This window comes from Artemia sp. Qi Xiang Cuo, chromosome 10, assembly GCF_049724085.1.
Source record: "Artemia sp. Qi Xiang Cuo chromosome 10, ASM4972408v1, whole genome shotgun sequence".
NCBI lineage: Eukaryota > Metazoa > Arthropoda > Branchiopoda > Anostraca > Artemiidae > Artemia > Artemia sp. Qi Xiang Cuo.
This window is the reverse complement of record NC_142803.1, coordinates 18534576-18549852: the sequence shown is the minus strand read 5'-3', so window position 1 is coordinate 18549852 and position 15277 is coordinate 18534576. Positions and strand designations below refer to the sequence as shown.

Here is a 15277-nt window from a genome sequence, read left to right as displayed (position 1 = left end):
TGAAAAGATTTTTTGGAACTCCTTATCCTCCCTCTTACCCCAGCACCTAATTAATTCTTTTGCTGTACCGGCTGTATATATTTACAAAAAAATGATGCCACATACGCTCCAAGCGAGTATTTTCGCGGCTTGTTTTTATATAATTTACTCCTCTACACGAATATTTACCTATTGTATTATTTATGTTTAAGCATCTTTGAACGTGTTCCAACCAGCAATGTTAAAATTGTGCAATAGAATCAGTTTTTATATATTTCTACAATTCACTGCTCCATACGACTAATTTCGCCTAGTTTTATTTACGTCTGCAGAATTAACAGTGCGCATGCACTAGATTTTTGAAATAAATTTTCTTTGCATTTGAGCAATGTGTTCTTCCTTACATTCACTTTGAAAATAGTCTTACTTTAAAAAAAAATGAAAAACAATTTAAAGACAATTAAAAACAATTTAAAATCAATTAAAAATAGGATTGTTAACTGCTAAACACGAAATCACCTCATCTGAATTTGTCAAACTGCTCTACATGAATAAATAAGCAACAATAAAATTATTTTGCATAACGGACACGAAATCTCAAAAAGCGGGGCGTCGAAGGATCAAGGGGTTAATCCACACCTAATTAAGATTAAAAAATATTTGTCAACGACTTGGCATACCTTTTCATAACGTTTCTGTCTATAAGAGTGGCCGAATAGAATGTTGTCTCGTATTGAACCTGTCATTGTCCAAGGCTTTTGTGCGACTAGCGCTACGGTTTTTTCTTCAGAATAGATTTTGCCACCAGATGGCTGGATATCACCAAGAAGAGCAGCCAAGAAAGTAGATTTTCCAGATGATACTTGTCCCAGGATTAATGTTAGTTTCCCTGTAAGATTTAAATTATTTTTTTTTATTTACATACTTGTGAAATGAGAACAGGTAAAGTAGCCTACATGTTACTAGCGGGATACCATTCTATTGTCACTATTTCATCGGTTTTTCCCCTTATCAGTAATCAACAAAACGTAGTTATTGGCTTTTCTTTGGGTTTTTTATGTTGCCACTAGGCTGTCCACTCACGACATCAAGTTCGGTAACAAAATTCTATACAAATTAAAATTTTTCAAAATTTTTAATTTTTCAAGATTTTTAACCGGCATTTTATAGTGGTACATAATTCTTGAATGTTAGCAAAATGAAAGTCAAACTATCTTTATTTAAATTCAAAATCTAGCTATGGATAACTGGTAAATTATTGAAAACAGTCTCTTAAATTAATTATATTGTTTTTTTATTCTATATTTGCACTTAAATAATAACCTGGCTTACCCTTGGTAATTCTACGGACAAAATATTTGCTTTTGCGATTTTGCCTCGATGCTGGCCAATCATGTAAGGACATGATCAGATTCATACACTTGTTTGTTCTAGCATTAATAAATAAACTGAGTTTTTCATTTTTCTGTTTAAAATGTTTGACAATTTCAATATATAAAAACTAAAAAATGAGTACTACAATAATTTTTCTTGTAATTTCAATTGAATTTAAAATTGAAAATTCAATCTTCATAATTCTAATGTGTTTTTAGGTTATGGATGGAAGTGAAAGAAAATAATGACGTTAATTTTTTTTTTAAATAAAATACAGCCTAACTTAGAAGCGATCAAAAAATAATATATGAAATAAAATTCATCTTAAAAAGCCAATTTAGGCAGATTTACTGTAACTGTTTCGATAGTGATTTAGCTTACAAATAGTCAGCTTACCAATCTGTTTTGATTCAGCTTACCAAGACTACTACTGACAACTCAAGATTCCTGTAAAGATACTCATACTTCTACTTTATCCCACCCTACTCATAACTTCATTCTTTTCAACGAAGACCCTTCTTCCCTGTTTTTCTCCTTCAACTCAGTTTGAAGACGGCCAAATTTTCGTGGAGGCCGATATAGATTTCAAAAAGTAGGATTTTAGTAGCCTACTATCTTCCATCTGTGTTACAAAACCTAACCATCTTAACTATTCTTTTAACATAGCCCGAGTGGGAACGAGCCTCCTTTTTACGGAACTTGTTACTTGATATACGACGAGTACTTGAAACTATCCTCCTTCGATTCCTCGTGAAAACACCAGACATATCTTCTTCATCCTTCGGAAATACCCACGGTTCACAGTCATATTTAACCTTTGTCATTAACATTGCTTTTGTTATACTAATCTTATTTCAAAAACTATTTTTCAAGTGCGAAAAAAAAATTCTGCATCTTGGCTATGCTTAGCACTGCAACATGCCCAAGTATTCCCACAAGACACATCAGTATATTAAGTTCGTATTGGAGTATACAGAGTAGAGAAAAAGAAGAATTAGAATTGTTTTGAATCTTTAAATATTTAACTTATCTAAATAGCTTGTCTCTGGTAGAATAATGAAGGTATGGCCAACGATTCAGACAAGGGAACTAACTTCATAATCTCAGATATTATTGAAATTAAAAAATGGTGAAATTCAGAGATAAAATTATTATAGCAATTTTTCCCCCTGTTGATCCAGGAAATTCCAGGATAGAGATACCGGCCGCCAAAGATGGTTAGTATCTCTGGCCATCAGGTCAAATGACCTGAGATCCTAGGATGGTATCAGGTCATTTGATGTGTTTTTAACTGACAAGAAAATAATTTTTGAACAAGATGATGTTCTCTGGATTCTGGATATAGGCTAATCAAATATAGCCATAAATTATCTAAAGTCATATTCCGTCGGTCGGGTATCAATAAGACGTATCTCCATAATTGTAAATTTTCAGAAGAGCAGAAAAAAAGCCTCCCGACTATTTAATTTCCCCTCTGGTAACCGTAAAACAAAAACGGTTGTATATGTATTGAATTTAAATATCGATCCGTTTTTATTTTATGATAATTGCAGGGGAAATAAAAGAGCTGTGATGGTTTTTTAGCCCTTCTGAAAATTTATAGTTATGGAGATACGTTCTTTTGATAGCTGGCTGACGATTCACGGCTTCATGTTTTTAGATGAAGGTCCTAGTTCACAATTACTCCTCCTTATAAGAAAACAGTATGAAATTCTGGAAACAATTTTTAAAAATTCTAAAGCACTTATCTCATACCTAAAGCGCTTAACTTTACTTTAAACCCCTAATATTGAAAGATACAGCCCAAATTATGTTTTTTCTATGTATTTTCCTATGCGTCACTTTTTTCTTCAAATATTGTCTACGGCAAAGAAGCAACATTTAAGAAATGAAGAAATAAAAATTTAGAATTTTTTAAGTTGCTTTCAGAATTTTATAGTGTTTCTTTCTGGGAGTAGTTGTAAAATTGGATCTAAGGTAATATAATCATAGTCAGCGCGCTAGCGCTGCCTAAGTAAAGAACGATGTGGTCACAATGTGTTTTTTTTCTTCTTTCTTCGGCAGGCACTTCGTATCGAAGGAGTTGTTGCAGACACTTCAAAACAGGCTCATTCGATTGGAAATTCAAAGGGCTAGAGCCCTTTTTAATAGTCGAAAGTGATTGGAGGGCAACTAGCCCCCCCCCCCAGGGCCAGAAGTCCCCCAAACACATCCAATAAAAACTATGAGATGGCCATTTTTTTCAGCGTAGTTGATTTCCAGATAGAAAATATGTTTTTGAGGAGGACACTCCCCCACAACCCTCAGGGGAAGGGTTTTGACTTATTCCCTGAGGGCATATAAGAACGATGTTGGCACAATGTACCAAATATAATTTTTTTCACTTTGGAGCAGGGCACTTCATATGGAAGGGGTCGTCGTAGAGACCCCTTCAAAAGGGGCTCATTCGATTGGAAATCGAGAGTTCTATGGCCCTTTTTAATAGTCGAAAGTGATGGGAGAGTAACTCGCCCCCCCCACGCCCAGCATTCCCCCAAACACATCAAATCAAAATTTCGAGATAGCCATTTTGTTCAGCGTAGTTGATTTCCAGATAGAGAATGTGTTTTTGAGGAGGACACTTCCCCACAACCCTCAGGGCAAGGGTTCTAAGTTATGCCCTGGGGGCATATAAGGTTTTTATAGAAGGCGTTGTCGTAGAAACTTCAAAACAGGCTCATTCGATTGGAAATTCGTCGGGCTAGTACCCTTTCTAATAGTCGAAAGTGATTGGAGGACATCTCGCCCCCCCCACCACGCCCATAATTCTCCAAAACAAGTCCAATCAAAATTTTGAGATAGCCATTTTGTTCAGCGTAGTTGATTTCCAGATAAAAAATATGCTTTTGAGAAGGACACTCCCCCACAACCATGGGGGCAAGGATTTTCAGTTATGACCTGGGGTCATATAAGGTTTCAAAGGCAGCGCGCGAGCGCTGCCTAAGTAAAGAACGATGTGGGCACAATGTGGTTTTTTTCTCCATACCAGGGCACTTCGTATCGAAGGAGTTGTCGTAGAAACTTCGAAAAGGGCTCATTCGATTGTAAATTGCAGTGGCTAGTGCCCTTTTTAATAGTCGAAAGTGATTGGAAAGCAACTAGCCCCCCCCCTCCCACGCCCATCATTCCCCCAAACACATCCAATCAAAATTTTGAGATAGCCATTTTGTTCAGCGTAGTTGATTACCGGATAGAAAATATGTTTTTGAGGAGGACATTCCCCCACAACCCGCGGGGCAAGGGTTTTAAGTTATGGCCTGAAGACAAATAAGAACGATGTTGGCACAATGTACTATTTACTATTTTTTCCTTTAGAGCAGGGCAATTCATATGGAAAGGGTCGTCGTAGAAACTTCAAAAGGGACTCATTCGATTGGAAATTGAGAGTTCTAGTACCCTTTTTTATATTCAAAAGTGATTGTAGGGCAAATAGCCCCCCCCCCCCACGCCCATCATTCCTCTAAACACATCCAATCAAATTTTGAGATAGCAATTTTGTTCAGCGTAGTTGATTTCCAGAAAGAAAATATGTTTTTGTGAAGGACACTCCCTCAGAACCCTCATGACAAGGGTTTTAAGTTATGCCCTAGGGGCATATAAGGCTTTTATAGAAGGCGTTGTCGTAGAAACTTCAAAACAGGCTCATTCGATTCGAAATTCGATGGGCTAGTACCCTTTTTAATAGTCGACAGAGATTGGAGGGCAACTAGCCCCCCCCCACGCCCATCGTTCCCCCAAAAAATATCCAATCAAAATTTTGATATAGCCTTTTCGTTCAGCGTAATTGATTTCCAGATAGAACATATGTTTTTGAGGAGGAAATTCTCCCACAACCCTCAGGGCAGGGGTTTTAAGTTATGCCCTGGGGGCATATAAGGTTTTTACAGAAGGCGTTGTCGTAGAAACTTCAAAAAACACCCATTCGATTGGAAATTCAAAGGGCTAATGTTCTTTTTAATAGTCGAAAGTGATTGGAGGGCAACTAACCCCCCTCCCCCTCACGCCCATAGTTTCCCCAAACACATCCAATCAAAATTTTGAGATAGCCATTTTGTTCAGCGTAGTTGATTTCCAGATAGAAAATATGTTTTTGAGGAGGACACTCCTCCAGAGCCGTCAGAGCAAGGGTTTTAAGTTATGCCCTGGGGCATATAAGGTTTTTAAAGACTACGTTATCATAGAAACTTCAAAAAAATCTCATTCGATTGGAAATTCAAAGGGCTAGTACCCTTTTTAATAGTCGAAAGTGATTGGAGGGCAACTAGCCCCCCCCCACGCCCATCATTCCCCTGAACATATCCAATCAAATTTTTGAGATAGCCATTTTGTTCAGCGTAGTTGATTTCCAGATAGAAAATACGTTTTTGAGGAGGACACTGCCCCAGAGCCCTCAGGGCAAGGGCTTTAAGTTATGCCCTGGGGCATATAAGGTTTTTATAGAGGGCGTTATCGTAGAAACTTCAAAAAAATCTCATTCGATTGGAAATTCCAAGGGCTAGTGCCCTTTTTAATAGTCGAAAGTGATTGGAGGGCAACTAGCCCCCCCCCCCACGCCCATCATTCCCCTTAACACATCCAATAAAAATTTTGAGATATCCATTTTGTTTGGCGTAGTTGATTTCCATATAGAAAACACATTTTTGAGGAAAAAACTCAACCACAACCCTCAAAGCTATGGCCTTAAGTTATATCCAGGAGGTAATTAAGGTTTTTATTGAAATATGTGTTGTTGATACTTGAAAAAAGGGCTTATTCATCTTGATATCCAAAGGGCTAGTAGCCTACCCTTTTTAATAGTCGAAAGTGATTTGAGGATAACTAACCTTCTCTAACGCCCACCTTTTCCCCAAACACACACAATCAAAATTTTTAGATAGCCATTTCATTCAACGTAGTTGAAAGTTTTGGAAATTAGGTCTTTAATGACCTAATTTATCCCTCCCCCCACAGCCCTCAGGGCAAGGGTTGTAAGTTATGCCCTGGGGCATATAAAGGTTTTAATGAAAGGCAACTAACCCCCCCACGCCCAGGTTTTAAATTATGCCCTAGGGGCATATGAGGTTTTTATAGAAGGCGTTGTCGTAGAAACTTCAAAAGGGGCTCATTTGATTGGAAATTCAAAGGGCTATTGCCATTTTTATAGTCAAAAGTGATGGGAGGTAAACTATCCCCCCCCCCCCATCCTTCCCCCAAACACATCCAATCAAAATTTTGAGATAGCCATTTTCTTCAGCGTAGGCTAGTTGATTTCCAGATAGAAAATATGTTTTTGAGGAGGACAATCCCCCAAAACCCTCAGGGCAAGGGTTTTAAGTTAAGCCCTGGGGGCATATAAGTTTTTATAGAAGGCGTTGTCGTAGAAATTTCAAAACAGGCTCATTCGATTGTAAATTCAAAGGGCTGCTGCCCTTTTTAATAGTCGAAAGTGATAGGAGGGCACCAAGCCCCCCCCCCCCCCACACCCAGAATTCCCTCAAACACATCCAATCAAAATATTTGAGATAGCCATTTTCTTCAGCGTAGGCTGGTTGATTTCCAGATAGAAAATATGTTTTGAGGAGGACACTCTCCCCCAACCCTCAGGGCAAGGGTTTTAAGTTATGCCCTGGGGGCATATAAGGTTCTTATAGAAGAGGTTGTCGTAGAAACTTTAAAAAAGGCTCATTAGATTGGAAATTTCAAAGGGCTAGTGCCCTTTTTAATAGTCGAAAGTGATTGGAGGGCAACTAGCGCCCCCCCCAAGCCCATCATTCCCCCAAACACATCCAATCAAAATTTTGAGATAGCTATTTTCTTCAGCGTAGACTAGTTGATTTCCAGATAGAAAATATGTTTTTGAGGAGGACACTCCCTTATAACCCTCAGGGCAAGGGTTTTAAGTTATGCCCTGGGAGCATATAAGGTTTTTCTAGAAGGCGTATTCGTAGAAACTTCAAAAAAGGCTCAGTCGATTGGAAATTCAAAGGGCTAGTGCCCTTTTTAATAGTCAAAAGTGATTGTAGGGCAACTAGCCCCCCCACGCTCATAATTCCCACAAACATATCCAATCAAAATTTTGAGATAGCCATTTAGTTCAGGCTAATTGATTTCCAGATATAAAATATGTTTTTGACGAGGACTCTCCCACACAACCCTCAGAGCAAGTGTTTTAAGTTATGCCCTGGGGACATATAAGGGGTTTATAGAAGGCGTTGTCGTAGAAACTTCAAAAAAGCTCATTCAATTGGAAATTCAAAGGGCTAGTGCCCTTTTTAATAGTCGAAAGTGATTGGAGGGCAACTAGCCCCCCCTCCACGCCCATCATTCCCCCAAACACATCCAATAATTAATTTTAGATAGCCATTTTATTCAGCGTAGTTGATTTCCAGATAAAAAATGTTTTTGAGGAGGATACTCCCCTACAGCCCTCAGGGCAAGGGTTTTAAGTTATGCCCTGGGGGCATATAAGATTTTATAGAAGGCTTTGTCGTAGAAACTTCGAAAAAGGGATCATTCGATTTGAAATTCAAAGGGCTAGTGCACTTTTTAATAGCCTAGTCGAAAGTGATTAGTGATATTTTTTGTTGTTGGTGTTGTTTAGACCAGGGCACTTTGTATCAAAGGAGTCGTCGTGGGAACTTCGAAAGGGGCTCATTCGATTGAAAGTAGAAAGGGCTGATTAATAGTCTGATAAAAGCCCATTTTAATAGTCAAAAGTAATTAGAGGGCAGCTAATCCCCCTTCCACTCCCAACCTCCCACGCCCCCCCTCCAATGCCCACCCTTCCCCTGGCCCATCTTTAGTAGAGACTGAAAATTGCACTATGATATCAAAATGAACTGTGATAATTGCGAATCTCTATAGGATATCTGAGCAGTTTCCCAAAATAACTAGAGATCCTATGACCGAACCGTCGGGGCTACTTTTGTTCTTAAAACTTAACCAAATCAAAATAGCGTAAGTGTATCCAAGCTATAAAAGAAAGTAAACAGATTTTTTTGCGAATGGTATCAAGTTTTCCATTTCAGGTCAACTACAGGAGGTATGAAACTAAATTAAAAAGTACTATTTGTATCCAGATTTTTAAAAGGGTGTATGTTGTTAAAAATTGCTGAAAATTTTTCTCCAGCATACAAATAGCAGGCCAAACTATAAAGTCTTAAAAAACAAAAAGATTTAAAGTGTTATTTTCATTTTCCCTGAAAAGACTATGTCAATATAAAACGAACAGAAATTCATTTAAAAAAATGTTTCCACAAAATATATTATTCAAAGAAAAGTAAAGAACTCCATTAAACAAAAGTGAGCAAAAAAAATCAAATAATCTACCAAGCGTGAAACTACCACAAATCAGCATCGATAAATAAATGAAACCCAAAACGAACAGATATCACAATAAATAACCGAGTCAAGCTCAAAACGAGCAGAAATTAACATAAGTTGGGCGCAAAACCCCTATGCCTTCCCAAGGCCAGAACAAAATTTGCACTTTACTGAAAAAATACAAATGAATATGCATTGTCAATTTAATATACATATACTGATATTTAGTAATCAAATGTTAATATTATTTGATTTATTAAAGTTATAAAAGTAAAAACATTTGTATTTTTTTCAGTAAAGTGCAACTTTTGTTCTGGCCTTGGGAAGGTATAGGGGTTTTGAGCCCAACGTATGTTAATTTCTGCTCGTTTTGAGTGTGACTTGGTTATTTATTGTACTTTCTGTTCGTTTTGGGTTTCATGTATTTATCGATGCTGATTCGTGGTAGTTTCACGCTTGGTAGATTATTTGATTTTATTTTTGCTCATTTTTGTTTAATGGAGTTATTTTTTTTCTTTGAAAAACTTATTTTGTGGAAAAAGGTTTTTTAATTAATCAAGGATAAAAGGAAATCTAACACTGATCCTAACTAAATATAATTATGAATCAAACAGTTCGTGATAACGAGCTGTAAGTAAGGAGCAAATCGGCTCAATAGTAACCGAAATTCTAAAAAACAGAATATTGACACCAATAGACACATCAAATGAACTGGATTTTAATGCTGATTTTAAATATATAGGTGTCATTAAGTTTTATCTTACCCATCAAAAGTTGCGAGCCTGAAAAAATGTGCTTTATTTTCGAAAAAAGGGACAAACACCCCCTAAAAGGGGTAGAATCTTAATGAAAATTACACCATCGGATTCAGTGTATCAGATAACCCTTATTTATAGGTTTCAAGCTCCTATCTGCTAAAGTGTGGAATTTTGTATTTTTTGCCAGAAGAAAGATCACGAACGCGTGTTTATTTTTTTGTGTTTGTTTTTCCCAGGGGTGATCGTGACGATCCAGCGGTACAAGAATATTGCAAGAGGCTTCATTCAAATGGAAATTAAAAGTTCTAGTGCCTTTTTTGAGTTACCAAAAAATTGGAGAACAACTAGTTCCCCTTCCACGTTCATTTTTTCCCAATGTCATCCGATCAAAATTATAAAATAGCCATTTTGTTCAGTATAGTCTAAGATCGAATAGCTACGTCTTTGAGGATGACTTGATCCCCCACAGTCACCAGGGGAAGGGCTGCAAGTTATGCACTTCGTCTATTGTTTATATATAGTATTGGTTATTGGGAAGTATACACACGTTTTCAGGAGGGATTTTTTCAGAGGAGGGTGGTCGGGGGAAGGGGTTTACGTGGGAGGATTTTTTCATGGGGGAGGGAAATTTCTATGAAGAGGGTGCCAGATTTCACTGCATTATTTAAAAAACAATCATAAATTAAATAAAAAAGCAAGTTTTTTCAACTGAAAGTAAGGAGCAACATTAAAACATAAAACGAACAGAAATTGTAACATATAAGAGGGGGTTTGCCTCCTAGTCAATACCTAGCTCTTTACGCTAAAGTTTTTTTACTGCCTTCGAAAGAGCTATCTATTCTAATTAAACGGCCTTTGTGATTCAGGGGTCGTTCTTAAAGAATTGGAACAAAATTCAAACTTTAGCGTAAACAGCAAGGTATTGCCGAACCCCCTTATATACGTAATAATTTCCGTTAGTTTTAATTATTGATATATATTAAATAAAAAAAGAAAGGTTTTTTAAACTGAGAGTAAGAAATAACATTAAAACAGTGGTTCTAGAATATCACAAGAGGCTTCATTCAAATGGAAATAAAAAGTTCTAGTGTCTTTTTTAAGTGACAAAAAAATGGAGAACAACTAGGCCCCTTCCCATGTTCATTTTTTCCCCAATGTCACCCGATCAAAATTCTGAGATAGCCATTTTGTTCACCATAGTCTAAAATCGAATAGGATGACTTTCGAATCGAATCGAATAGGATGAATAAAATCGATAGCCTTTGAGGATGACTTGATCCCCCACAGTCCCCAGGGGAAGGGCTGCCAGTTATGAACTTCGTCCATTGTTTATATACAGCATTGGTTATTGGGAAGTATACAGACATTTTCAGGAGGGATGTTTTCAGAGGAGGGTGGTCGGGGAGAGGGTTACGTGGGAGGATTTTTCATGGGGGAAGGGAATTTTATATGAAGGGGGTGCCGGATTTCCCAGCATTATTTAAAAAACGATTAGAAATTAAACAAAAAAACGAGTTTTTCAACTGAAAGTAAGGAGCAACATTAAAACTTAAAACGAACAGAAATTGTTACATATATGAGGGGTTTCCCTCCTAGTCAATACCTAGCTCTTTACGCTAAAGTTTTTTACTACCTTCAAAAGAGCTATCTATTCTAATTAAACGACCTTTGTGATTCAGAGTTCGTTCTTAAAGAATTGGAACAAAATTCAAACTTTAGCGTAAACAGCAAGGTATTGCCGAACCCCTTATATACGTAATAATTTCTGTTCGTTTAAGTTTTAATTATTGATATATATTAAATAAAAAAACAAGTTTTTTCAACTGAGAGTAAGATGTAACATTAAAACTTAAAACTTTTAATGTTGCTCCTTACTTTTATTTGAAAAAACTTGTTTTTTTTTATTTAATGTATACCAATAATAAAAACAAATTACCCCAAGCCATATTTATCCCAATATGCTTCTAGGTCATTGCAATCAATGATAGGAGGAAATCTAAGGCTGACTTCAACTAAGCAAAAAGCTTCCTTTTCATCAATAATAACCATACAATATATTTACTCCAATATATTTTTAGATCAATGCAATATAGGAAAAAAATGTAAGATGAACTTTAACTAAATAAAAAACTGCCTTCATATCAATAACAAAATAAATTATTTCTAGCCATATTTACCACAATATATTTTTAGGTCAATGCAATCAAGGACAGGAGGAGATCCGACGCTTACTCCAACTAAGTGAAAAGCAGCCTTCTCATCAATAATATTTACGGTATGAGCTTGGTAAGTTTCAGAGCTTGTATCTTCTTCCATGATATTTTCCAGTGGCAGTCCAAGACGATCTGATTGTTTACGAGTAGAATAACGTTCTTCTATTTCCGGAATAGATTCTAATGACTCTGTTTTTTTCAGAGCATGCGCTTTTACAACCTCGGGACCGTTGAGGTATTTAGATATCCTTTCGGAACTTTTCTGCAAAAAATAAAAAGGTTGGATGATAGCAATCAAACAGTTCCCAGTAACTGTAAGTAAGGAGCAGTTCAGCCCAAGAGCAATCAATACTCTAAAAAACGGAATTTTTTCTAACAACTGATAAATTTAAAAAATCGGCTTCTTATGCTGATTACAAATTTATAAAATTCATTAAATTTAATGCTACTCATCAAAAATAGGACCCTGAGAAAATTTTCCTGATTTTTGAAAAAGAGGGGAAGCAAACACAAAAAGTCAAGCGATCTTAATGAAAATCACATCGTCAGGTTTAGCATATAGGTTTTAAGCTCCTATCTATAAAAACGTATAATTTTTATTTTCGCCAGAAGAAAGACGATGGATTTGTGTTTATTTTTTTTTCCTGGGGTGGTTGTATCGAACCAATGGTCCTAAGAGATCGGAAGAGGATCCATTAGAACAGAAAACATAACCCTCGCTCCGTGCACTAAAGCTAGACTTTTTGTTAGAATTCTTTAAGAAAGACCGGTCAAACACAAAAGCTGTTGAACTTGAATGAGAAGTATTATAAAGAACTTTAAGGCTTTAGAGTAAAGAGCGAGGGCTGATGATTGGGCAGCTCCTCTCAAATACGGATTAATCTCTGTTCGTCTTCAGCTTCTATGATGCTCATAATTTTCAGTTAAAAAAACCGTTTGTTTTTAATTGAAAATCATATAGAGAGTGTATTTTTGGAAAGTAACACAAAGCTGAAAAATGTTAGCCATCAGAGGATTGTAAACTTGTTCGCCATTCCGATAAACCTTGGGCTTATCCAAATGGCTATATTTGGTTTGGCAGAGAGGTCAAAGTAAAACTGGACAAAATTAAACTGCACCAAATCTAAACAGGAAGCGGTCACCCCCTTGGCAACCAAAAAATATAGTACAATGTAAACAGGAACTGTTGAATTAACCTGCGCTCAGGTCTTTCTCTCTTCTCCTGGATAAATTCCTGAAAAAACTTGATAGGGTTATATAACCTCTTCAAATATTTACGTATGTCTGATATACTTAGAACTAGTTGTGATGATGGTTGCTTTGCTAAACCTATACAGGGAGTTGGCGCAACTATCAAATCCGGGATTTTTCGAGGATGTGAAGGGGTAGATCTTTAATTATCTTTTCTTGATTCGAGAAGTGATAATTGCGCATAAATAAACTCTACCTAGACCAACGAGACTGGGGAGCAAAACACAACAACTGCGATGTAACAAACAACTAAAAATTATTTGAATGGAGTCTAAAAAAACAATATACCAAAAAACTAATTTACTATTAAGTCTGTGGCACCTTCTTCATTCCGGTTGACATTTCCTCTCATCTCCTAGGACCAAGAACTGCCTATAGCATGGCCTTTCCAGCCTTTTATTTTCTGTGTAGCAGTTGTAAAGGCTCCTCTGTCTTGTGCAGCCCTTAGACAAAGTTTCAACCAATACCAAATCCGGTATTTTTGCTCTATTCAATCATTTCCCAAAGTGTTATTATATTCCAATTTATGTTTGTATTCAGTGTCTGCAACTGGTTTTGTTTCAATTTCTTATTCCCATACTTCACATCAACTGAAATATTTTAAGCTGATATTTCCACATTTTAACTCTAATAAACACTGCCAGCCTATGTTATATCTGGTGCTTAAAAGCTTATTTAAGCCCATTATTTACACCGTGTTATTTAGCCTATGTTGTTATTTAGCGACCCTATGTTGCGTCTGGTGCTTAAAGCTTATTTAAACCCATCATTTAAACCTTGTTATTTAGCCTATGTTGTTATTTAGCTAGCCTATGTTGCGTCTGGTGCTTAGAAGTTTATTTAAATTTATTATTTAAACCGTGTTATTTAGCCTATGTTGTTATTTAGCTAGTCTATGTCGTGTCTGGTGCTTAAAAGCTTATTTAAACCCATTATAACTGTGTTAAAGCAATAGACTTCCGGCTCTTTCTACTTTCAGGCGTTCTTTCAACAGTGGTGGGCTTGCTTGGACAATGGACCCCTTCTATAGGTGCAAGTTTAGGAGTACCAACTAGAAGCAAAAGAAAAAAGAAAATGGAAACAATAGAAATGCCACAAAGCAGCTAACTTTCCGCAACAAAGCTAAACATGTTCTCTCATTTCTGCAAGAAAGAAGAGAAGGAGATATGCATCGCCTTCCCACCTTTTTACAGCAGTAATAAATTTCCATTCCTTTACTGAAGTAAAATGAAAACATAAAAACAAATTAGTCTACGGTGTCTTGAGAGACACTGAACAAGTCGAAAATAAGTCCCCCAAACAGATCCAATCAAAATTTTGAGATAGCCATTTTGTTCAGCGCAGTTTATTTTCACATAGAAAAAATGTTTTTGAGGAGGACACTCCTCCACAACCCTCAGGGAAAAGGTTTTAAGTTATGCCCTGGGGGCATATAAGGTTTTTATAGAAGGCGCTGTCATAGAATCTTCAAAAGAGGCTCATTCGATTTGGAATTCAAAGGGCTAGTGCCCTTTTTAATAGCTGAAAGTGATTGGAGGGCAACTAGCCCCCCACGCCCATCATTCCCCCAAACACATCCAATCAGAATTTTGAGATGGCTATTTCGATAAGCGTAGGCTAGTTGATTTCCAGATAGAAAATATATTTTTTAGGAGGACACTCCCCCACAACCTTCAGGGCAAGGGTTTTAAGTTATGCCCTGGGGACATATAAGGTTTTTATAAGAAGGTGTTGTCGTAGAAACTTCCAAACAGGCTCATTCGATTGGAAATTCAAAGGGCTAGTTCCCTTCTTAATAGTCGAAAGTGATTGGAGGGGAACTAGCCCCTCCCCCACGCCCATCATTCCCAGAAAACACATCCAATCAAAATTTTGAGATTGCCATTTTGTTCAGCGTAGTTGATTTCCAGATAGAACATATGTTTTTTAGGAGGACACTCACCAACAGCCCTCAGGGCAATGGTTTTAAGTTATGTCCTGGGGTATATAAAGTTTTTATAGAAGGTGTTGTCATAAAACTTCAAAAGGAGCTCATTTGATTGGAAATTCAAAGGTTTAGTACCCTTTTTGATAGTCAAAACTGATTGGAGGGCAACTAGCCTCCCCCCACGTCTATCATTCACCCAAACACATCACATACAAATTTTGAGATAGCCATTTTGTTCAGTGTAGTTGATTTCCGGATAGAAGAAATGTTTTTAAGGAGGACACTCTCCAACACCCCTCGGGGCAAGGGTTTTAAGTTATGTCCTGGGGTATATAAAGTTTTTATAGAAGGCGCTGTCATAGAAACTTTGATAGGGGCTCAGGCTCATTTGATTGGAAATCCAAATGACTAGTGCCCTTTTTAATAGTCGAAAG

General features: G+C 36.9%; 2 protein-coding genes across 2 annotated transcripts in view; one reads left to right on the top strand and one right to left on the bottom strand.

Annotated features, from left to right (window-relative positions):
* LOC148947539 (carotenoid-cleaving dioxygenase, mitochondrial-like) overlaps positions 1-15277 on the top strand; it is a 197680-nt gene that overhangs the window by 138031 nt on the left and 44372 nt on the right. The gene's annotated exons all lie outside the window — the stretch shown is intronic.
* The window catches only part of LOC148947540 (uncharacterized), a 106147-nt gene that overhangs the window by 69023 nt on the left and 21847 nt on the right, over positions 1-15277 (bottom strand). Inside the window, exons 5-6 of the mRNA XM_089095929.1 lie at positions 11630-11927; positions 660-868 (exon numbers count right to left, since the gene is read on the bottom strand). Coding sequence (XP_088952055.1) covers positions 660-868; positions 11630-11927 — 507 coding nt within the window. The remainder of the gene's footprint in view (positions 1-659; positions 869-11629; positions 11928-15277) is intronic.